Here is a 23469-nt window from a genome sequence, read left to right on the forward strand (position 1 = left end):
CCTGGAAGTTAATAATCCTTCCAAATTATACTGGATCAGTATAACATACTGTCAAATCTACTATACCTTCAAGTGCTATTGACAGTACGGAATTTTCCACTAGCCAGTCTAACAATCGATCTGTATCAATTGCATTCTTCACAGACTTTGACAAAGTACTGTCCTCAATCAATTTAGTAACCTGAAGAATAGAATAGAAACAGTTAATTTCTGAATACATTTATCTCCAAATAACTTTTCCTTTCCTGTTTATTGGGAGATGGGGGAAAAGGAGAATTAATCACTGACTTAGAGGGCAGATAAAATACAAACAAATTTGTTATTAATGCTGGTTATACCACAGGTTTGTACATATTAATATACATAATGTGCTGGTGTATCAATTATTAATTTTCTGAAAGCATTTCTGTTAACTGAAATCAGAATGCAGAAGACAAAGTACCGAAAAGATAAATCAATTAACTGAACTCATTTCTTGTTATAAATCCTTTTTCAAAAGCATTGCATTTATACCTTCATCAATAAATGTGCAGTGGAATGCATGCCAAATAAGACAATATGATTGTTCCCAAATTGGAGCCATGGGTGAACCGCGAGGTCCATTCCCAGGTGAAGTCCTTGGAACGGATCTCATCGACTTCACAGATCAAGTCAAACAATCTCAAAAAATCCATTAACGACTTGCAAAGTCTCAAGGATGCTAATAGGGAATTTCGCAAAACACGTGTCCCAGGAAAACCATCCGAACACCTGCCGATTGCGGCAAGGTTTACATGCTATAACGGGCTACAATATGTAGTCGGGCAGTATTACTGACCACAACATCCCCCTCCCCAACAAGCTCAATGTATTCTATGCCTTATAGAATCCACGGCTGTGTCCTCAGAACCTGCTCAAACTAGTATAGTATGATTTGACTGGGTAGCACACAAAGTTTCTCACTATCTTGGAACACATGATAAAAGTAAACTAATGCCAATTTTTTAATTGACAAGCTCAGGTGCTCCTTCTAGCTAGAAAAACTATACCCATTCTATCTTACGGTAATTTTGAAAAGCCATCATAAATGGGCAAATCTCATTCATTTTCTTCCAGTGTTTGACCCACAATTTGGCAGTCTGTGCATTATATTTACAAGAATATATTTATTCTATCATCTCCGAACGGAAACCTCAACGGCAGATACAGTACCTGTGGTTTGCACGCAACAAAATGAAGCCATTTTCAAAGATCAATGTTCAATCATTTGTCAATTTACCTTGTGGGCGATGCTCAAATTTAAAGTAATTCTAACTGGTTTAGTAATAGACAAAATCGAAATTCTTCAAATATAAACATTTTCACAAGATTAACCTACCTCCTTCAACGAATTCATTTTTGCGCTAAAATGAGGAGTTTTCAACATACGTAGGAGGATATCTAGTCGGAGGTCATCTACCACAGTCACCAATGCAGGCTGAAAGCGCATGCACAGCAGTTTGATGGCAGAGAGAAGCTCTGGAATCGTCACCAATTTCTGTGTTGGACAATAATTTGAAATAATACTTTTGCAGTAGACAAACAAGTTATGATAATGCAGCAATTTGAAAGTATCTCTACAAAAACTATAAGAAGCCCTCTCTCTTTACTTATTGTCTCTCTCAGCACAATGCGTACTCTTGCTAATATAGTTTCATGAATGGCAACATTAATATTAGTCGAAGCCTGGTGCGACTGAGTGGACGTGGTCGGGTATCTACCTCTTTGGTGATCCTCGGACTATCCTTGATCGGACTTGGCTGGCTTTAAATTGCATGAAACGTTATTCAATTATCAGGTATCTATGCACTCTAAAAGAATCAATTATAATCATGTATTGTCTTTCTGTTGACTGGTTAGCAAGCAACAAATGCTTTTCACTGTACCTTGGTACGCGTGACAATAAACCAAAGTGAACCCTTTATCATTTAACTGAATATTGTGGATGGTTCGATTGTAATCATGTATTGTCTATCCATGGACTGGTTAGTGCACAACAAAAACTTTTTACTGTACTTTGTTACGTGTGACAATAAACTAAACTGGAAACTGGAGGGGGGGTTCACTTCTCTTAGAGGAGGCCATTCACTTGGTTGACAGGGTTGTTTTAAAAAAACAAAAAACACTGCTGATGAAATCAATAGAAACAGCACATGAAAGCAAGTTTGATAAAGTCCATCAAATATGGAAACTAATCATACTTGTGGAAATGTCTGTTAGATGTGGGTCAGGAGAATTGCATCCAACTGGATTAACAAGAGATCCAACATTTTTTCAGCTCTAATGAGCAGCAAAAGAATGTCTGAACTTCCCACAAAGCATCAACGGAAAAAAAAACACCGGACAAATGCCAAATAAAGCATACATAATTAACTGCTCATAATTCTCTGTACTGTTGTCTGCGTATTGTCTCATTTTATGGGGAAATGCGTTAAAGTTAAAGAGGCAAATCTGAAATACGTTTACACATTAATCGAGAGATTCCAACAAGGCTAAAATAGAAAAAATATTTTAAGGCAATTCAGAAAAATATAATGAAAATACCTTGTCTTTCAGATCTTTTTCTTCTAAACTTTGTACGTATCTAATCATTTTGTCAATGACAGGGTCCAGCATGGGCTGCAAATAAAAATGAAAAACTGAATGAAAAAGGTTAAATCCACAGCCTAATTGCACGTACTATATTCAGAATTTAATCTTGCATATGTAACTTGATAAAAAGCTAGATTTGATTCCTATTTTGTTCACTTGCAGTGGGGTCATTTCCTTTTGAGATGTAACTATTCTGCTGAAGATGTATATAATGGTACTCACCTGCACCACCATGGGATTTAGATATTCAGCACAGACACTCAATGGCTGCACCAGTGCAGATACAGCCTAAAACATAAGAAGAGTAATTACTTTAAAGAGCAAGTCTTTTAACAACCAATTAGATTTAAGTAATGCAACTAGCTTGTAGTTTCCCACTGGGCTATAATATTAGAGTCATTGTAAGTATAAAAATAAAATCAATATTTTTCCCTTCAAATAACACTTCAAAATAAAGCCTTTAACACACATATCTACAGAAACATGAATATCCATAGTCTGTTATAAAATGGTACAAAGCAGTGATGGAAAGTGCTGCAAAAAATTAAAATAATAAATCAAAACTCGAGGTAATTATTCAAGATTAGCACTAAATCAGACAAATATAAACGCTTAACACGTTTCCAAATTACAGCTTTCAAAGTACTTACCGCTGTTTCTATATCATCTGCACCAAGCTTAAGCTGGATTGCTGAAAACCCACCCATCTCACCGAACTAGAAAATGAAACAAAATTGAACATTTCAACCGATGACCGACTTCCATCATAAAACAGTTGTAATAAAAAATAAACTAAAGTACAGATTAGTGATTCCAGCTGGAAACAATCATGTTGTACTGAGGTGATATCTAGGTCACACACTGAATGAGCTGAACACACATATAATCTACGGTTTTCTGCTAGATGGTACCAGCTTTTATTGTTTCCAATACCATTGCCAATGCAGTTAAAGTTGTCTTATGTAATTCCATATCATGTAGAAATAAATATTTTTACAAAATATATTACCTTGGAGCATAAGTTTATATCATTAGTAAAGGGGAAAAGCGAAACAAGCTGATGTTGGTAAATTTACTCTGTGGGTACTTAAAACTTCTATCTGGAACTTGCCAAAACGTAGGAAAACAACAATATCATTAAACAACTTAATCCGTAGTCGCCTCTTCCTCCATCTTAACATCATCTGAAACTGTTTGATTGTAAGATTGCAATAACTAGAGTCGAGATTTTATTAAAGATCTTAGTTGAAAGTGACTTTCTAAATTTTAAGTTCTGGACCCAACTACTCAAGTTGCTAAATTCTGACAATCAGACCCTGAAGTTTCAAGGAGGCTTTCAAATACCTATGGGCACTTAAAAATTCTGCTGATCAGCACAACATCAAAGAAGATAATACTATGTCAATCATTGCTAACAATTCCAGCAGAGTGCTGCTGGATTGAAAGTTCATTATTAAAACAAACCTTTCTAATTCAATGTTAGCAAGGAACCACAGTAAATAGTCACTGAGATATATTGTACATATAATCAAACAACAATACTGGATAATTATTTGATTACTAGGGTTTATTATAGGAATTTAGTTGAAAAACATTGGCCTGGACTTTTATGGCTAACAGCAAAGAGATGGCACTTGCTGCTCACCTCAGAGAAAATAGTCCACAAAGATCTAGCTCTCTTTGTGGTACAGACTTCATTTTTCCAATATCAGTTGCTGTGAGGCATCAGCTGAAAGGAGTGCCTGGCATACAATCAGAGTGATCCGAGCTGCCAATAACATTGAAGACTTAGATAGCAGGAAGGAAAAGGCAGATTTTTAAGTGGAATATGAGGTGCTGCTCCTCCAATTTCCGGTGGTGCTCACTCTGGCCATGGAGGAGGCCCAGGACAGAGAGGTCGGATTCGGAATGGGAGGGGGAGTTGAAGTGCTGAGCCACTGGGACATCAGGTTGGTTAATGCGGACCGAGCAGAGGTGTTCGGCGAAACGATCACCAAGCCTACGATGTAGATCAGCTGACATCTAGAGCAGCGGATGCAATAGATGAGGTTGGAGGAGATGTAGGTGAACCTCTGTTGCGCCTGGAACGACTGCTTGGTTCCTTGAATGGAGTCGAGGGGAGAGGTAAAGCGACAAGTGCAGCATCTCTTGCGGTTGCAAGGGAAAGTGCCCGGGGAGGGGGTGGTGCGGGAGGGAAGGGAAGAATTGACCATGGATCGTTTCGCCGAACACCTCCGCTCGGTCCGCATTAACCAACCTGATCTCCCGGTGGCTCAGCACTTCAACTTCCCCTCCCATTCCAAATCTGACCTCTGTCCTGTGCCTCCTCCATGGCCAGAGTGAGCACCACCGGAAATTGGAGGAGCAGCACCTCATATTCCACTTGGGCAGTCTGCACCCTAGCGGCATAAACATTGAATTCTCCAATTTCTGGTAGCCCTTGCTGTCTCCTCCCCTTCTCAGCTCTCCCTCAGCCTCGGGCTCCTCCTCTTCCTTTTTCCTTTCTTCCCCCTCCCCCCACTCTACATCAGTCTGAAGAAGGGTTTCGGCCCGAAACGTTGCCTATTTCCTTCGCTCCATAGATGCTGCTGCACCCGCTGAGTTTCTCCAGCACTTTTGTCTGCCAGAGGAAATAGTTGAGGAAGGTACTATAACAACATTTAAAAGATTGTTTTAAAGAATTAGAGGGATATGAGACAAACACGAGCAGATGGGACAAGTGTAGAAGGGGCATCTTGGTCAGCATGGGCAAGTTGCGCCGAAAGGCCTGTTTTCATGTATAATGACTATGAAAAATTATGTGCCATTACATTCACAAATACTTTGCAATCTGGTTCATCTAACAATGGTGATGTTTTATTCCTATTGAATCATTAAGAATGTGCGCAAGTACAACTTATTTGCACTTGACACTGGAAAAATAATGTTGAACTTTACAGCATAAGGCTGGCATGCTGATAATCCTGGTCATTTCATGTCCTTATACAGAGTCTTCCCACATATAGCTTTACTGTAGTATGCTCGTTAGCTCCACACTATTACATCCAATTTTAGAATTAGCTGCTATAATCCTTGGCAATAAACTGTCTGCAAAACTAAAATTATCTTTAAAAAAAGCTTTCTGAACCGGTGGCATTCTTCTGGTAACCTTTTAATTTTAACACCTTCACAAACCCACCATGCTTTGTTTATTTAAAGGACACTCAAACATCTATTGCAGCAGGTTTTAATTTAGCCTGTGGACGTGTGAAATTGCCGATTAGTTCAGAGAGGTTGCTTCTACAGAATATGTAATCCCGCGAAAGAAATCCAATAAACTGGTTAAGGGACAAATAGTCCCTCGAGAACACAAGCGGATTGTCCCGAATCACATTTATCCTTCCAGATAATCCTTCTATTACCTCAAATAAGCTTAAAAATATTAGCGAGCCATTCTCCAATTTTCTTAGTGGACTGCAATGTCCTTGACAGAATTTTTAATTTCAGATCTCTTTTTACCACCTGGTTTCTAAAGCTTTATACTGTTTCTAGACTATGAGAAACAGAAGAATGTAAGTAAGTGTTCAATATTTGAGAAATCTGGCACTGACATAATCAGATGAATCTTCACTGCTCTGTTCCATCGGTTCTCTTGGAACTCAATGATTTACATTTCCTCTCTAAAGTCCTCAACCAAATAAAATGGAAATAGTCTGCAAAACAAATTAAGAACCTTGCTGCATCTGCTTCCAAGATGTCACCATTGAACAATCTAACACCATCTAACATAAATAGTTGAAAGTCCCTTCTGCATACCTCCCACTTCTATCTAATACATTTTAAATGTTATGGTACATTGTTTCATCCTATACTTTTCATGCTATTCTTTTGTGTTCTCTTCATTTTAATATATTTGGTATTCTCTCTTTTCCACTACTATAATGTGTCATTTGTTAAATATACGTACACACTTTTTCCCTCACCCCTTCCATTTTCATTTTCTCTTTCAGTGTGCTATTTATTGTACAAAGCCAACACCACACAAGATTAGTTACAATGATCATACAAGATCTATCAGGATCCTCCACAGTTAAGAACAAATGGAGGGAACAAAACGGAATGAAGTGCCTACCCGATTAACCAGATCTATGAGCCAGCCATGAGGTTCCTGCAAAATAATGATGAAAATAAATAAATCCATTGACAATTATAATTCACCGATATCAAGAAAATACCCCAAAAAATGTGATTAACTTAATGCTAGCCAAGTTAAAAATAATTTGGGGGCTCTCAGACTACTCATTAAACTCTAATTGCACTGGTATTCTGGTGCATGAATCACAAATCGCTATTAGGAAAATTCAACAAGGCAGGCACCCATAGGCAATTTGGCCTTCATCACAATGGAACTGAAGTTTAATTATTTCAGTTCCTTTCAACACACCAGGAATATCGCACAGCATTTTGGTCTCTTTGCCTAAGAAAAAAAAAATATCAAGTCCAAAGGAGAGCCACCAAACTTGATTTTTTGCACAGGAGGGTTATCCTTATTGAGACAAGATCCTGAGGGGACGTGACAGGGTAGATGTTGCAATGCTTTCACTAATGTGAGTCTCAAACAAGGGGATTAGGGTGGAAGTAAATACAATTTTGAAAGATCAGGGAATTGAAGGCTTCAGAGTATTGACACAAGGAAAGCTGAAGCAAACCTGGATCAGCATGATCATGCTGAACAGCAAGGCATATTCGAGAGGAGTGTTAGCCAACTCTTGCCATTTACTTATGCAATATACATCAATATTTTACAATATACATCAATGATTTGGATGAAGGGATTCAAAGTAACATTAGTAAATTTGCAGATGACACAAAGCTGAGTGGCAGTGTGAACTGTGAGGAGGATGCTATGAGAATGCAGGGTGACTTGGACAGGTTGGGGGAGTGGGCAGATGCACGGCAGATTAAGTTTAATGCGGATAAATGTGAGGTTATCCACTTTGGTAGCAAAAACAGGAAGGCAGATTACTATCTAAATGCCGTCAAGTTGGGAAAAGGGGAAGTACAACGGGATCTGAGGGTCCTTGTACATCAGTCTATGAAAGTAAGCATGCAGGTAAAGCAGGCAAAGAAAGTGAATGGCATGTTGGCTTTTATAACAAGAGGAATCTAATATAGGAGCAAAGAGGTCATTCTGCAGTTGTACAGAGCCCTAGTGAGACCACACCTGGAGTATTGTGTGCCGTTTTGGTCCCCTAATTTGAGGGAGCGTAGGTTTACAAGGTTAATTCCAGTGATGGCAAGACTGTCATATGCTGAGAGAATGGAGCAGCTGTGCTTGAACACTCTGGAGTTAAGAAGGATGAGAGGGGAACTCATTGAAACATATAAGATTGTTAAGGGCTTGGACACACTAGAGGCAGGAAAAATGTTCCCGATGTTGGGGGAGTCCAGAACCAGGAGCCACAGTTTAAGAATAAGGAGTAAGCCATTTAGAACGGAGAAACACTTTTTCTCACAGAGAGTGGTGAGTCTGTGGAATTCTCTGCCTCAGAGGGTGGTGGAGGCAGGTTCTGTGGATGCTTTCAAGAGAGAGCTAGATAGGGGTCTTAAAAATAGCAGTCAGGGGATATGGGGGAAAAGGCAGGAACGGGGTACTGTGTGGATGGTCAGCCATGATCACATTGAATGATGGTGCTGGCACGAAGAGCCAAATGGCCTACTCCTGCACCTATTGTCTACTTGGAGTCTTATATATATTCAACATTTTGTTCCTTTTCAGCATCGGTTGCAAGATCAGTAATTTTTTCCCATTCCTAACAGTTCTCTCAAAAAAATGGCGAGTCGCTTTCTTTTAACTACTATAGTCCTTCTGTGAAGGGACTGTTGGGTTGGGTGTCACATGATTCAGATCTGCCAACAATGAAGCACCAGTGATATATTTCTACATCAGGCTGCTAAAAAGTCATGGCGACTCATTTTTATTTTCTTCAAAGATTAATTGTAAAGTGAGAACAAGCTAAAATACTGAAACATAAACCAGCATGGCAAACATAATCCTGGGGCACTGATCATTTCCCATATAAAGGTCAGGGGTGATAAATGGGGACAGGTTGCAAATCAGCAAATATTCACATCATGTGGGGAAATAGAATGAACTTAATTTTTCCTTGATGGTTCACAAAAAGGCAAAAAAAACCATTCAGCTGCATTCCAGAATTCCAACCACTCTTCTGTAATGGGCTATCCATTGGACAAATAGCCTGTCAATGCTCAATATTTCCATGCCTCAATAATGAAATTGCATATTTCAAGGGTACAGGATGATCGTTGGTTGGCATGGTCTCGGCGTGTCAAATGGCCAATTTCCACGCTGCATCTCAAAAGTTTAAAGTAAAGACTGAATATTTAGCATTGTTAAAGTACATAAAGCTCAGACCCGCTATTGGCAGAAGGAATTTTAAATCTAATTTTAGAATTGTTTTCATTGTCTTTGCTGGATTAAATATTTATGTCAAAATCTGATTATAGAGTTTAAGAATTATTTGTTAAAATGTAAGGACAATAAACAGATGTGGTCACTACAAGAAAGACAATTAGCTCACACCATTCTCCTCCTTTGCCCAGCATCAACGCAATCCCATACACATCAGCCACTCAGAAGTGTTCATAATTTACCATAGCATAGATTTCAAAGATGTAAATGAGACCTCGATGAGAACAGAAAGTTTAGGAACAATTGTTCCACAGCTACAGGTGCAGCAAAATAAATTGGTAAGACAATTTGCACAAAAGATTGATTTCTCGTGATTGCATTGATACACACGTTTTGTACTGCCCATGCCTTAAATATGTTGGTCAAAGGGTCTGAATGTTAAAAGAACCATGCCATGTATTGGTGGGGCTGGAGCTCAATCTTTGTCTTGGTTGGATAATTACCCAAAGACAAATCTTGAAAGCAATTGCAAGCATAAAGAGTCACCACAACCGAAAATATTGCGAGACACAAATACATTTTTAAACTTCAAAAAATAGTAAGAGTGAATTGCCATTCACATTTACTATTTGACATTGCTATCAAGTGGCGTTCTAACAGCACAGCACAAAGTATCTATGTGCACACATAAAGTTGCCCCACTGTCCAACGCACCTTCTGTAAATTGGCTGGTGGCGAGATGGCATACATTTTGCCATCTCCAAAAACATCTGCCCAATTCCTCTGGCACATTTTCATACGATTCTTGAAATGGTACTCGTTACCTGGATTGAAAGCCTGGAAAACCAAACAATATCCATTGCAAAATATTAAAAACCCATTAAAATGTAACATTGTCATTCTTTAATGTGCAAATATAACATTCATTCCAAATGCAAGTAATTCTCAATGTATACTCTTTTTAACAGCATCACTACCTTGGTGCAATTTACACAGGTATTTCCAGATTTCTTATGCATTGGAGTAAAACTTGTACAGTTGTGAGGATTATACCCTTAAGTACACAGCTTTTTGTCCATGGAGGATGGCGCAAAAGACCATGGGCCAAACCGTTGCCATCAGTCCACACACATGTGGGTGCACAGAAATGCCACACGCATACACAGCAAAATCATTCAAGATGCCCCTACTAGAAGTATCTTGACATTCACTTTGTCAAAACCTCTGAAATCTTGAGTTTCAATAAGATCATCCCTCAGTCTCAATCTCCAACGAATGTACACAAACCTTCTATCCTAGGAATCAATCTTGTGAACCTTGTAGGCGGTGCAGGCTCGAAGGGCTGAATAGCCTACTCCTGCACCTATTTTCTATGTTTCTATGAAACTTCTCAGCACTACCTCCAATCCAAGTACATTCTTCCTCAAATACACAGACCAAAACTGCACGCAGAACTCCAAATGCTGTTTCATTGCCCCGTATAAAGTAGCATCATAACATTCCCTACTTTTATACTCCTTATCTCTTACAATAAATGCCAACGTTCTACTTGCTTGCTTAATTATTTGTTACAGCTCTATGCCAATCTTTCACAATTTGTGTACCGAGGACCATAATTTCTTTGCACTGCAAAGTTTCTCATGTTTTAATAATAATTTTCATTCTTCCTTAACTTCAAATTTTTCAATCACATATCTGTATAAATTGGAAAGTCAAAAGTGGCATATCAAATGGTACCACACTATATACCATCTGCCAATGTCTTGCCCACTTCGATTCCTTTATTGTATTTGCATTCTCCTCACAATATGCTACACCATCTCCTGAGTATCCTGAGAATTTCTTGAAGCAATAATAGTCAACATACCATGGTGAGTACCCCCATAAGGCTAATCGGAATTGGGTCTTGCTTGACACGTGCCGCAACTAGATCCACCAAAAGCATCACCATGTTATAGATTCCCTCGTGGATTTCAGTACCCCATTTATGGACAGCACTTGAAGTTAATAACTGTAAAAATAATCAAGAAAGAGTGAATCAGTAACTCATCTATTTATTAAATGTTGAGAGCAATAAGATGCGAGTGACGAGTCAGCCAAAAAAAATTCAGGAATACATAATCAAATTTTTAAAACTGGAATAATGCTTAAGACTTCATGCAGTTCATTACAATTTTATATAGTTTAAACCATTAAAAGTGACCTCTGCACTTATACTGAAAATATAAGCATTTGTCAAAGATAAAACTGACCTATAAAAATACAGTACAAATCTACAACTTAGAAAGAAAGTACAATTTTATTTTAAGTTAATAAATTGTGAATATCTAACTTTCTTATTTTACCTTTTTAAAAGCTTCTGCCATACATCGGTCTGTAAATCTTTTACAATTTTCATCAGCATCAGCAAGACCTGCAGCAATCGCATACATATGAAAGAACAAAATAAATGACTAATGTAACAGGGGAAAAAACGATTTTTACTTGCCCCACGATTTTAAAACCCGACCCGTGCATCCTCAACAAAAAAACAGCTAATTTTTTTCAGATTGTATTTTAAAATTTATTTAAATGTCTGCAGTAAGCCAGCAGAGATCAAAGCTGACCACACCTTCTGGACTTAGTTTCATCAAACCCCATTCATGCCACATTTTGAATTGGTTTCAAAATTAACCTTGGAGCAAATACAGCTCTGATTTTCTTTTTCCGTGTGATAATTGTACTCTTTTGGTGCCACAATTAAATCACCACTTGTAAACTTCCAATTCCCATTTTGCTCCTCATTAAAATGTGGCATGAGCCACATCACTCAGCAACTGGGCAGGCTAAATGGGAAGCAGGATAGACAACATAATAAACAAAAATAACGATAGACAAATGGAAGGGCGGCCACACTGGCGCAGTAGCAGATTTGTTACTTTATGGCGCCAAAAACCCGGCTTCGATTCCGACTATGGGTGCTGCCTGTATGGAGTTTGTATATGTCCTGTATGTTCTCACCGTGACCGCGTGGGTTTTCTACGGGTGCTATGGTTTCCTCCCACACCCCAAAATTGTAAATTGTCGCTACGTGTTAATAGGCGTTGGTAGTGCTAGTGTACGGGTTGGCACAGACTCAGTGGGCCAAAGGGCCTGTTTCCGCACTGTATCTCTAAAGTCTAAAGTAAAGTCTAAATTAATAACAGGAGAAAGTAAAATGCCGCAAGTTACTCACAATATTAAATATGTTTGCTTCCATCTAAATTTTCTACAAATTAAAATCCATTTTGGGATGCAGGAGGAAACTTTTCTATAAGAGTTGACTCAATTATTTAATTACGTATAAATAGCATAGATGGGTCATGCACCCCAACACATCCATGCTGATGCTCAATTCCACCTTACACCTGCCCGTTCTATCAGTCAATATAATAGTAGACCTCCTCGAATGGTTGTCCAGTCTCTTGTTAAATATGTCTAATTAATTATTCACATCAACCATTCCACATTCAACCAAAACCGATTTTCTATAGCATATTTTGAGTGATGCTAAAGGGGAAAATATGATTTTCTTCTCTTACTCCATAGTTGTTCATTGCTAGATATTAAGCATGTTTTTACATAGTTCAGATACTGAACAAAGAAACAAATGCTGTTTTGACTACTCAATTCCTTTTTCGAACTTACCAAGGCGTGCAAGGTACGTGGATGCTATCAGGCACTTGCCCAGTGATTCTTCACGTTTGTACGGGATAGACCAGTGATCAGTGAACACTCGACTTTCCAATTCATACAGATTCGTGGTTGGAAATTCAATGGTCCCTGAACAGTTTCCATTCTCATCATTGCTCCTCTGCAACAAAAAAATGAATTATTAATTATTCATTACATTTGAGTATCCTTTCTCATTTATTTTCTTTCCAATCTCTTCCCTGAAAAAGTATATGATGGCAATTCTCTTCAGGCCCAAAGTATAGTGCATTATTATTTAAAAACAAATCAGTTATTAACTTGCTTCTGAGCAAATCACATCAACAAAAATGCAGTTATATTAAGAAGTGCTTTACAATAGTGAAATGTCTATTGGAGATGTTTGCTATTACACTTGGTCACTCTTCAATATTAGCACTTAAACTATTTCTTCACCATTTTACTAGGCATCATCTAAAATATAATTCAATTGTTGGGCTGTGCCTCCACCCGTTTACAAGGAGCATTTTAAACTAAGTGAGTCAAGCAGCTATATCAAATATAATGAGTAGGTTTACACTCGCACAAACTGTCAGAGGTAGTGTAGAAGTGAAGATGAGGAAAGTAAAGATCCTGCATTAATCATGGGTTTGCCATTAAGCATTTCAAATGCATTATATATTAAAGTTCAAGAATTTTATATAAAAGATTTATAATAGATCCGATTCACAATTTCATCAGTATGAAGAACCTGTGACCCATAACTGCCGATAGTGAAGTTGCAGTGCTCAGAATCAAATTTTAATATTGCTAATGTGTGCATCATGTTTTAGGCCTATACTACAGGCACGTTCTCTGTTAAATATAGTGTTGTTGTAACAGATTCAACAAAAGCATACATTTGTATTGCTCCTGAAGTCTGCTTCAATTTTCAAAAACTGTGTCACTTCAATATTTCTCTGTCATATCCAATATTCATTGTAGAGATTCAAATTAAGCCAAGAATACTCCATCTGGTGTATTAGTCAGTATTCAAAGTTGATGAGCAAACAAGAACTGGATAAACAGTTTATATATTAAAGGTCAAGTCATGTTAGTGTTGATAGTGATATGCAAAATCCCTGCAGGAAGTTCCATCTGCACAAACTCATAAGAGGAGCAACCCATACAGCTCCTCAATCATGCTCTGTCATTCAATAGAATTGCACTTAACTCACTGTTGGTTTCAACTAATTTCCTATGCAAACCTTAATTCTCAAATCCCCTATAATCCAAAAATGTGTCGGTTTGAATAAACAAGATATGTCATTTTTTTCAAGGTTTGTATATCATCGTTTGCCTTATCCACAATTCAACAACATTTTCTTCCAGCACATTCCAGGCTCCTACCACTCCATGTAAAAGAATACTTATCTTGCACATCTTCTATAAACTTTCCCCTCTCATCTCAAAGGAAAGATTTAACTTTTCCACACCGGAATAAAAGATTGAGATTGTCTCAGTCTGTCTATGCCTCTCACCATTTGATACATTTTTATCAGGTCTCCCATCAGTCATCAACACTCCAGGGAAAACAATCCAAGTTTATACATCCTTTCACTGGAGTTAATATCCCCTAATCTAGATACCACCTTCTCCAAAGTTTCACATAATTCCTGCAATGGGACCATCAGAATTACACATTATACTAATTCCATGCACCGTGCTGGAGTAACTCAACAGATCATGCAGCATCTCTGAAAGACATGAATGAGTGACGCTTCGGGTCGGGACCCTTCTTCATACTCCAAATGGCATGGAGAAACACTTATATAACCCCAAGTGAAAAGAAACAGGGTAGATGGAGCAAGAAAAATACAGACCATATTCTTCATTTTTAAATGCAAATAGACAAAGCTGTAAAGGCTCAGCAGGTCATACAGTGAAACTCAGTACAGGTGCACAACCTTTTATCTGAACATCCAAATAACGAAAAGCTCCGAATAGCGGACTTTTTTCGGTCCTTGAAGAAAGGTCCTTGAAGACGTTCACTGAGGGCGGCCCGCAGAGGTGACAGCGGAACCTCGGTCGGTCCTCGAAGAAAGGGGAACTAAAACCCATTCATAAAAGAGAGGGTGAGGGTATATTGCGCGGGAGGGTTAATAATTGACAATCTGCTGCTGCCTGCCCGCTGAGTTAAAAAGTTCCCACGGTAGACTCACGATACACAGTGTATACAGTGTATCGTGAGTCTTGCGAGGGAACTTTTTAACTCAGCGGGCAGGCAGCAGCAGATTGTCGCTCCCTTCAGTTTCACCCCACCTACACCCCTCTGCTTCCCGGCGCGGGGGCTTTGCACTGTCTTCATGTCACCGGAGACGTCAGGACCAACGGTGCACCGACCCCCAGGCCCACTGCAAGCACGGAGATCCCAGAGACCCACAGCCAGCAGCAGCCCAGCCCCATTCCAACTCCAGAGGAACACGTTCCCCGTAGGGACAGAAGCTGATGGTGTGCAAGGTACGTCCTGTTCTTGGGGTTGCGGATGAGGGGGGCGCAGCTCGGGCTATGATGTCTCCGGCCACCCCCTTGTACAGGAGCTGAGACGTCCTGTACAGGGGGGTGGCCGGAGACGTCCCGTCAGCTCCTGTCCAGGGGGGCGGCCGGAGACGTCAGGACCAACGGGACACCGACTGCAAGCACGGAGATCCCAGAGGCTCACAGCCAGCAGCAACTCTAGCCCAGCCCCGCTCCAACTCCAGAGGAACCCGGGTTGTGGATGAGGGGGCGCAGCTCGGGCTGTGGGCGAACTGCCACTTGTCGCTGTAGCGGCCCATCGGGGAACGGGTTCCTGTTGGTCCTGACGTCTCCGGCCACCCCCCTGGACAGGAGCTGAGAGACGTCAGGACCACCAGAAGCCGCTCCCCGATGGGCCGCCAGGGCGACAAGTGGCAGTTCGCCCACTGCCCGAGCTGCGACCCCTCATCGGGACACCGACCCCCAGGCCCACTGCAAGCACGGAGATCCCAGATCAGCAACTCCAGTCCAGCCCCGCTCCAACTCCAGAGGAACACGCTCCCCATAGGGGCAGAAGCTGATGGTGTGCAAGGTACGTCTTGTTCTTGGGGTGGCGCAGCTCGAGCTGAGGGCGAACTGCCACTTGTCGCTGTAGCGGCCCATCGGGGAGCGGATTCCTCTGGAGTTGGAGGGACAGGGAGACACAGCGGCTTTTGAGAATGGTGGGCAATCACTTCCAAAGTTCTGCCCACACAGTCAGTACACCTCTCCTACACTTGTCTCCCGCACTAAGATCATCTTGCAGAGAATGATCCCAGCCTAACCCTCCCTATTCTCTCCTATTCTGCAAGAAAAAAACTACATTGAAGACTCAAACTCGCGATCGAGTAACTGCCGGGATCGAGGCGCAAACTCGCGACCTTGCGGATACGAGCCGAGCACTCTACCACTGAGCCAGCCGTTAAAATCTACGATAAAAATCTTCCAATCCGAAAGCCAAAAAATTCCGAATTACGAAAAGTGTCTGGTCGCAAGGCTTTCGGATAAAAGGTTGTGCACCTGTAGTAGACACAAGTAACTACAGATGCTGGTTTACAAAAAAAGGCATTGCTGGATTAACTCAGCAGGCAGGCATGATCTCCAGAGAACCGGTCTAGGCAACATTCTAGGTCGGGACTCTTCCATCCTAAAGTGTCATTTCCCCATAAATGCCACGAAAACTTGGTATTGTTAATCACTATCTTCCCTTTCACACGCACATGCCCAATACAAATTTATACCCAAAGCTATTAGAAAACAGGAACTGCAGACTTGAAGTTCAATAATTTATTTATTTATTTTTTAATTTTAAATTCACGGAGATCAGACCAATTTTGCACCAATAAATATTAAAAAATTATTAGCATTGAAAACTGATAAAAATGTACGTTTTGCATGCAAGATAAATCCCGAGAAGCTTGGGTTAGGATTAGGGTCATCTTTTGTCAAAATTTATTCTGGCATTTGTTAATGAAATGCTCAAAATCTCAACACTGCTTGACCAAGAGCGCTCAGTATAAAAGTCAGTAAAAATTGCTGCTTTTCTCGCTCAGGAAATGTTAAATTATGAATTACAATTTTACAGAATAAAATTATAGGTAAACATGTTCAGAAACATTTCAATTCAAAGAGCATCTTGCATGCTGTGGTTATTCACAATCAATTTGGATCAATGTGTTAAGCCCCCGTTAAGTCTTTTCCATTAATTGCAGCGATGACAAGACCTTCCCATTACAAAATGTGACCAGACAAAATCAACATGTTAGTGCTAATATTCTTAATGGAACCTCAGTAGTAATTATTCATCATGCCAAACTGCATCCAAGGGAGAGGAAACATTTCAGTTTATAGTATCTTTGCCTCAAAATTAAAGGCCACTTCAGAAACTTAGCACACTTTATGTTAATCTGGATTGAGCGCTCATGAGATATTGTTATCTTTTCCATCTTTCCGATGGGATAAGCATAGGAAATGCATATATTCTGAAAAATAGACAAATCCTCTCAAGTCCAGGCCATAATCTCTCTCAACTGATATCTAACAGGTTATCAAATCATTTTACTAGAAGACTCCGCCACTCCAAACATACAATCACAACTGCAGTGCAGCCAGACTACTTGTCACACATCACGAGTTAAAACTCAGTTGAACTTCCAGAAACCTTTTCTGACTTTGGTTAACTCCTTCATTCAATCAAAAACAGACTGCACAAACCTTTGCATTCTGCTACAAACCCACAACTTCTATGCAATTATAAGTTTATAAATGGAAAAATGTACATAACCATTTCCAGCATTAAAATACAGACTTGCATTTATCAATGTTCTCCTGGTTAAGCCCATCCTACACTTGAAAAAGCATAAAAAAATATTAACTGCATGCATGTCATCTAAATCAAATCTCAATGGCCCAGCTACTATCTTTTCAGATTTACACTACTGCTCACAATGGTTTGGATTTAATGTACATCTTCAAACTCTCCAGCATCTATGTTATTTGGACCCATGGTCAAGTTTATGTTACGAGCTGATAATTGCTATAATGTCACAAGTGGCTTCAGTATCATGGCCTCCTTCGTGAAATGACATGCATCTATAGAAATTGGTGTTATTGGAGACATGCTGAATTTCCTTAGTCCTCTGAGGAAGTAGAGGCATTGGTTTGTTTTCTTGGCCCTTGTGTCAATGTGGCTGTAGGAGGACAAACTGTTGGTGGCCTTTATGGTTTGGAACTTGAAGCTGTCAACCTTCTGGTCCACAGTACAACAGCTTATGACCACACATATTGTTAAATTCATGACATGGGAGGGATGGATTAATTTGGACATGCTTTCCAAATCTTTCCATGACTGCTGGTGCTTCTCATGATTATATCTGCTGTAGGTTAATTAATGATATAATTCAAAGCTGTGTAGTCTAATTGATATCTTGCACATATTGAATTTAGTATTCCATGTTGAAGTTTTGGATTTCCATACATGAATACTGATTTTATGCATCAATTTCAATTATTGCTAATCAGAGATTTCATGTTCATGTACCAACTTCCTGCATTTAAAATGAAGAGTACATAATTACTATTGACACTAACTACTTGCTGGAAAGTTAAAAATAGACGTTCACTCTCAAAGTTGCTAGTTGACTTTTAACCAACTATCATCACAATAGTACTAAGTATTTAGAATGTCATTTACTGGCCAAATGCCAGATACGTCCCATTTTATATTATTATTACACTTGCTTGTGCATTGAGAAAATAAATCAAACATTAATTTGCAAACATTCTATCAGGCTATGTAATTAGTTCAAATAATTCAGAATCCTTTGAAAAATGTAACATCTAAGCTATTTGTTTAAATGAATAAATATAACAGAGGACATATGATATGAAAAACAATACCAGTTCTTCACTATATATACACACTGACGTACAAATGGAAATTTTAAATTAATTAGAACATAAGCTTTGCTTGGACTGCTAGTCAATGATACAGCTCTGATGATAATGTACTCAAACAAGCACATTAATCGTCAATATTATATTGTTGGCAAGAAATTGCAATGGAATTGTTTCACTAATATAAACACTTTGCCTGTTAAAAAAAGAATAGCTCTTTTGAAGCGAGGTTATAAGCTTAATATACCAGAGAAAAATAACTATTACAAATGAATGCCAATGTTCCAGTGAGAATACAAAATCTGTACTAACTGGAATACCAAATTACGCCGGCCTAAAATTATGAAGGAGTTATATAATTCAAACATGTGAGAATGTGTTTTACTTCTGAAAAAAGAAACTAAACACCATGAATACACGAGTTTCATTAAATGGAAAAGGAAATTCATGAAAAAAAAACAGTACCGTCCATAATATTTGGGACAAAGGCTCATCATTTATTTATTTCCCTCTGTACTCCACAATTTGAGATTTGTAACAGAAAAAAATTGGCATGGCAGATTATTATATCGTTCAAGGTATTTTTTCCTCTAGCCACTAAGATTGAAGACAATTGGTAAGGAGATAGCCTCGTTACGCATGGGAGCTCTCCATGAGACAAAGCCATCCAAAAATAAATCCTCACAACAGTCTCTTGATTAACAGTTTCTTTATTGTCATAGTAAAAACAGTGAGATATTCATCAAAACATCTTCTTGTTTACGTATATTTTAATCTTGCTCGTAGTAAGATCCTTTAGAAGGATGAGAGGGCATCTCATTGAAACATATAAGATTGTTAAAGGCTTGGACACGCTAGAGGCAGGAAACATGTTCCCAATGTTGGGGGGAATCCAGAACCAGGGGCTACAGTTTAAGAATAAGGAGTAAGCCATTTAGAACGGAGACGAGGAAATACTTTTTCTCACACAGAGTGGCGAGTCTGTGGAATTCTCTGCCTCAGAGGGCGGTGGAGGTAGGTTCTCTGGATGCTTTCAAGAGAGAGCTAGATAGGGCTCTTAAGGATAGCAGAGTCAGGGGATATGGGGAGGAACGGTGTACTGATGAAAGGGGATGATCAACCATGTTCACATTGAATGGCAGTGCTGGCTCGAAGGGCCAAATGGCCTACTCCTGCTGATGGTAGTAGCATAATTGATTCTGAAGTGTATAGACACATCTTCTCTGCTCAAGTTTAAACAAATGCCTCAAAACACATTGGCCGGTGTTTCATTCGACAGCAAGCCTACTCCTGCACCTATTGTCGTCAAACTCGTGCATGGTCGAAAGCTGTGTCTTCCTCCCATGCTTCTTCAACTAAACGAAAACTAACTTGTGCGTCCGCGTCCCCCCCCCCCCCCCCTTTTCTTTCAGGGTACCATAATGTTTGGGACACAATCGTGTCATGTAAGTAAAAGTAGTCATGTTTAGTATTTTGTTGCATATCCTTTGCATGCAATGACTGCTTGAAGTCTGCGATTCATGGACATCACCAGTTGTTGGGTGTCTTCTCTGGTGATGCCCTGCCAGGCCTCTATTGCAGCCATCTTTAGCTTATGCTAGTCCCCTTCAGTTTTCTCTTCAGCATATAAAAGGCATGCTCAATTGGGTTTGGATCAGTTGATTCACTTGGTCACTCAAGAATGGAACATTTTTTAGCTTTGGAAAAACTCCTTTGTTGCTTTAGCAGCATGTTTGGGATCATTGTCTTGCTGTCGAATGAACCACCGGCCAATGTGTTTTGAGGCATTTGTTTAAACTTGAGCAGAGAAGATGTGTCTACACACCAGAATTAATTATGCTACTACCATCAGCAATTGTATCATCAATGAAAATAAGTGAGCCAGTACCTTCAGCAGCCATACATGCCCAGGCCATAACAACCCCACCACCGTGTTTCACAAATGAACTGGTATGCTTTGGATCTTGGGCAGTTGATACAAGTTAATCTTCGTAACTTATTGATACAAGTTAATCTTCGTCTCATTTGTCCACAAGACCTTTTTCCGGAACTGTGGTTGCTCTTTTAAGTACTACTTGGCAAACTGTAACCCGGCCATCCTATTTTTGCAGCTAACCAGTGGTTTGCATCTTATAGTGCAGCCTCTGTATTTCTGTTCATGAAATCTTCTGCAGACAGTGTTCATTGACAAATCCACTCCTGACTCCTGAACCGTGTTTCTGATCTGTCGGACATGCGTTTGGGGATTTTCTTTATTATAGAGATAATATTTCTGTCATCAGCTGTGAAGGCAATTAGATGGTCAAAATCTCTGGGGAAGATCGTGGATCAGGGCACCAGAAGGCTGACTACCATAAATAGTGGGGAACGTGCAGGTCACACATGAATCTATTTGTTGACCCTAATGGAAGTTAAAAAAAGGCAGATGCTGGAAGGTTTAATAGAAACACAAAATGCTGCACACATTCAGCAGATCATAAAGCTGTACCCTTTCAAATGTAAACCCTTTGTCCCATCCATATCTTCCCCCATTCATTCTGCAACTAAACACTAATTTGTTTTCTCCTTTTCCCTCAGTTCTGATGAATGGTCTTTAACCTGAACCATAACCCGTTTCTTTCCACATATGCTGCCCGACTTCTGAATGTGCACAGGATTTTCTGCCTTATATTAAAGTATGGCTTTACAGTAGAGCCTATCTATGGGACCTGAACCCAAGTACCATCCAGTTTGAGTCCAGTCTCCAAAAAGACCTTTGGGCTTGGGTCAGGATCACATTGGCAAAAGACAATCAGTTTTTAGCTTTATACCTCCGAACCGTTGGTCCTTGGTTCACGAGCAGTATTGAAATACCATACGAAGAATTTGTGTTTGCCAGTCTGAGGCATTATTTATTAGTGGAGCTTGCATAGAGAAAGGTGATGTGAAAACATTGTGTTTCTTTTTTTTAAGCCTGGATATCAATGTTCAAGTTCACGTTTATTGGCACTTAACCAATTAAGGTACAATGAAATTTGAGTTACCATACTAAGTGAAAGGAACACAGTGCACACAATATAAAATTTAACATAAACATCCACCATAGTGGAATCAACATGCTTCACTGTAATGGAAGACAATCAAAATCAGTCATCTTCCTCTTTTGTGCATTGTATGTTACTGACTAGTCAATTCTGAAATTCCAAATTTCACTGCGCCTTGTCACGTGACAATAAAGTATTCCATTCCATAATTTCTCCCCCCCCCCCCCCCCCCCCTCACATTCTGATTTGAACATTTTGTTTTAGTTAATATCACTGTATGTGTGCACTTTGTTAAAGTAGGTTGGGCTAACATATTAGAAACAAGGGCATTTCCAGAGGCATTTGACCTGAACCTGATTGGACCCGACCTGGCAGGCTCAGTCCAGTTCGGGGCATTATCCAAGAACAAATTTGAGCTTAGGTCAGACACAGCCCATCTCATTCAAGACCAATATCACTGCAAGTGAACTGTGCATGCAGGTTCCTATATAGGTTTGGGCTACGGCTCAATTTCATAACCAAATAAATCTCCACTTCCATGCCTGCTGCTACTGTAAAATTAAATCATATATCCTTGCTGCTCCCTAAAATCTCAATGTGTTGTGTTTGATCCCTTTTGACTTTAGAAACTTCAGTCTGTGGCAATTTAGTTTCAGATATATTTTCAAGTAAGAGTGAAGAGAGTTAAGAGTCACTCACTATTTATGTTTAGTTCTATTTTAACCACCAAAATTGAACTGTATCAAATTCTGAAGTGAAACAAAACTATTGAAGCCCATGTTCAGTTCCTGTTTTGCTTTAAACTACTTAAGTCTGTCAGTTATTGTTTTAGATGCCACCTATAATGGTGTCTTTATTAAACCTACTTCTCATTTGTCAATTGGTTTGCAATTATTTTAGGGAAACAGTCTTAAAAAATATTAAACAATACAGATATTGAATTATCTATTTTACAACAGTGGAAAATTAAGAAATCAATATTAATTATTTCAAAAAATTGAATGAAGAACATACAAACATCCTAGTCTTTCGCAAATTCATGTTAAAATGCTGAGTTATGTTCTTAAAAACAGAATTTCTTTAAGAACACCACTTGGACCACATCTAAAATAAATCTACCAAAATAAACATACAGCGCTGGTACAGGGCCCTTGCTCAATGTTATGTTATTCTATTTTCTCATTACTCACAACATGTCAAGAAATGTACAACGATGGGAAGTCTTGTAGCAACAGCATTATATATCTCCTGTTACAGAAAATAATATCAAACGTCTGCTTTCAGAAACAAAGGAGTTAAAAGCTATATACATCATTAACAACCCAGTGTTGCCCAATTTTCAATTACAGCTCTGGATCGAACATTTTTAAAACTGTGAATGGGCATCAACTTTAAAGTGCAGTATTGTTTCCAAAGAGATTCATACTCTCTCATCTATGTTTTGACAGGAAGGGAGGAGCATCCGAAATCAGTAACAAGCTTCCCCTTTAACTGTTTAACAACACTGTCGTTTAACCCAAAGAGGATCTTTGGTTTGACCCACAGACCTTTATTTGTCAAAGGTAGGCAGCGCATTCTTGGAGACTAAACTATAATCTTATAAAAAACAGGGTGGCATCGTAGTTTAGCTATTAAGAGCTGCTGCCTCACAGCTCCAATGACCTGGATTTAATTCTAAACTCCTTTGCTGTCTGCTAGCTTGTTCTCCCTGTAACTACATGGGCTTTCCCTGGTTGCTCAGGTTTCCTCCCACATCTCAAAGATTCATGGATTGGTAGATTAAAATTGTCCATCGTCGCAGAATCGGGTGGGGAATTGTTGGGA

The 23469-nt window shown here is 39.3% G+C and overlaps 1 protein-coding gene across 2 annotated transcripts in view; it reads right to left on the bottom strand.

The window, feature by feature from the left end:
* usp24 (ubiquitin specific peptidase 24) overlaps positions 1 to 23469 on the bottom strand; it is a 135675-nt gene that overhangs the window by 102485 nt on the left and 9721 nt on the right. Inside the window, exons 3-12 of one of the 2 annotated variants that reach the window (XM_055641602.1) lie at positions 12689 to 12854; positions 11368 to 11435; positions 10890 to 11033; positions 9737 to 9859; positions 6722 to 6757; positions 3261 to 3326; positions 2833 to 2898; positions 2563 to 2637; positions 1358 to 1516; positions 67 to 181 (exon numbers count right to left, since the gene is read on the bottom strand). In XM_055641602.1, the coding sequence (XP_055497577.1) occupies positions 67 to 181; positions 1358 to 1516; positions 2563 to 2637; positions 2833 to 2898; positions 3261 to 3326; positions 6722 to 6757; positions 9737 to 9859; positions 10890 to 11033; positions 11368 to 11435; positions 12689 to 12854 (1018 nt within the window). Of the gene's footprint in view, positions 1 to 66; positions 182 to 1357; positions 1517 to 2562; positions 2638 to 2832; positions 2899 to 3260; positions 3327 to 6721; positions 6758 to 9736; positions 9860 to 10889; positions 11034 to 11367; positions 11436 to 12688; positions 14660 to 23469 lie in introns of those variants that run through there. The other variant, XM_055641600.1, reaches the window with a different exon arrangement.

The sequence above is a fragment of the Leucoraja erinacea genome, chromosome 10 (genome assembly GCF_028641065.1).
Source record: "Leucoraja erinacea ecotype New England chromosome 10, Leri_hhj_1, whole genome shotgun sequence".
NCBI classification, from domain to species: domain Eukaryota; kingdom Metazoa; phylum Chordata; class Chondrichthyes; order Rajiformes; family Rajidae; genus Leucoraja; species Leucoraja erinaceus.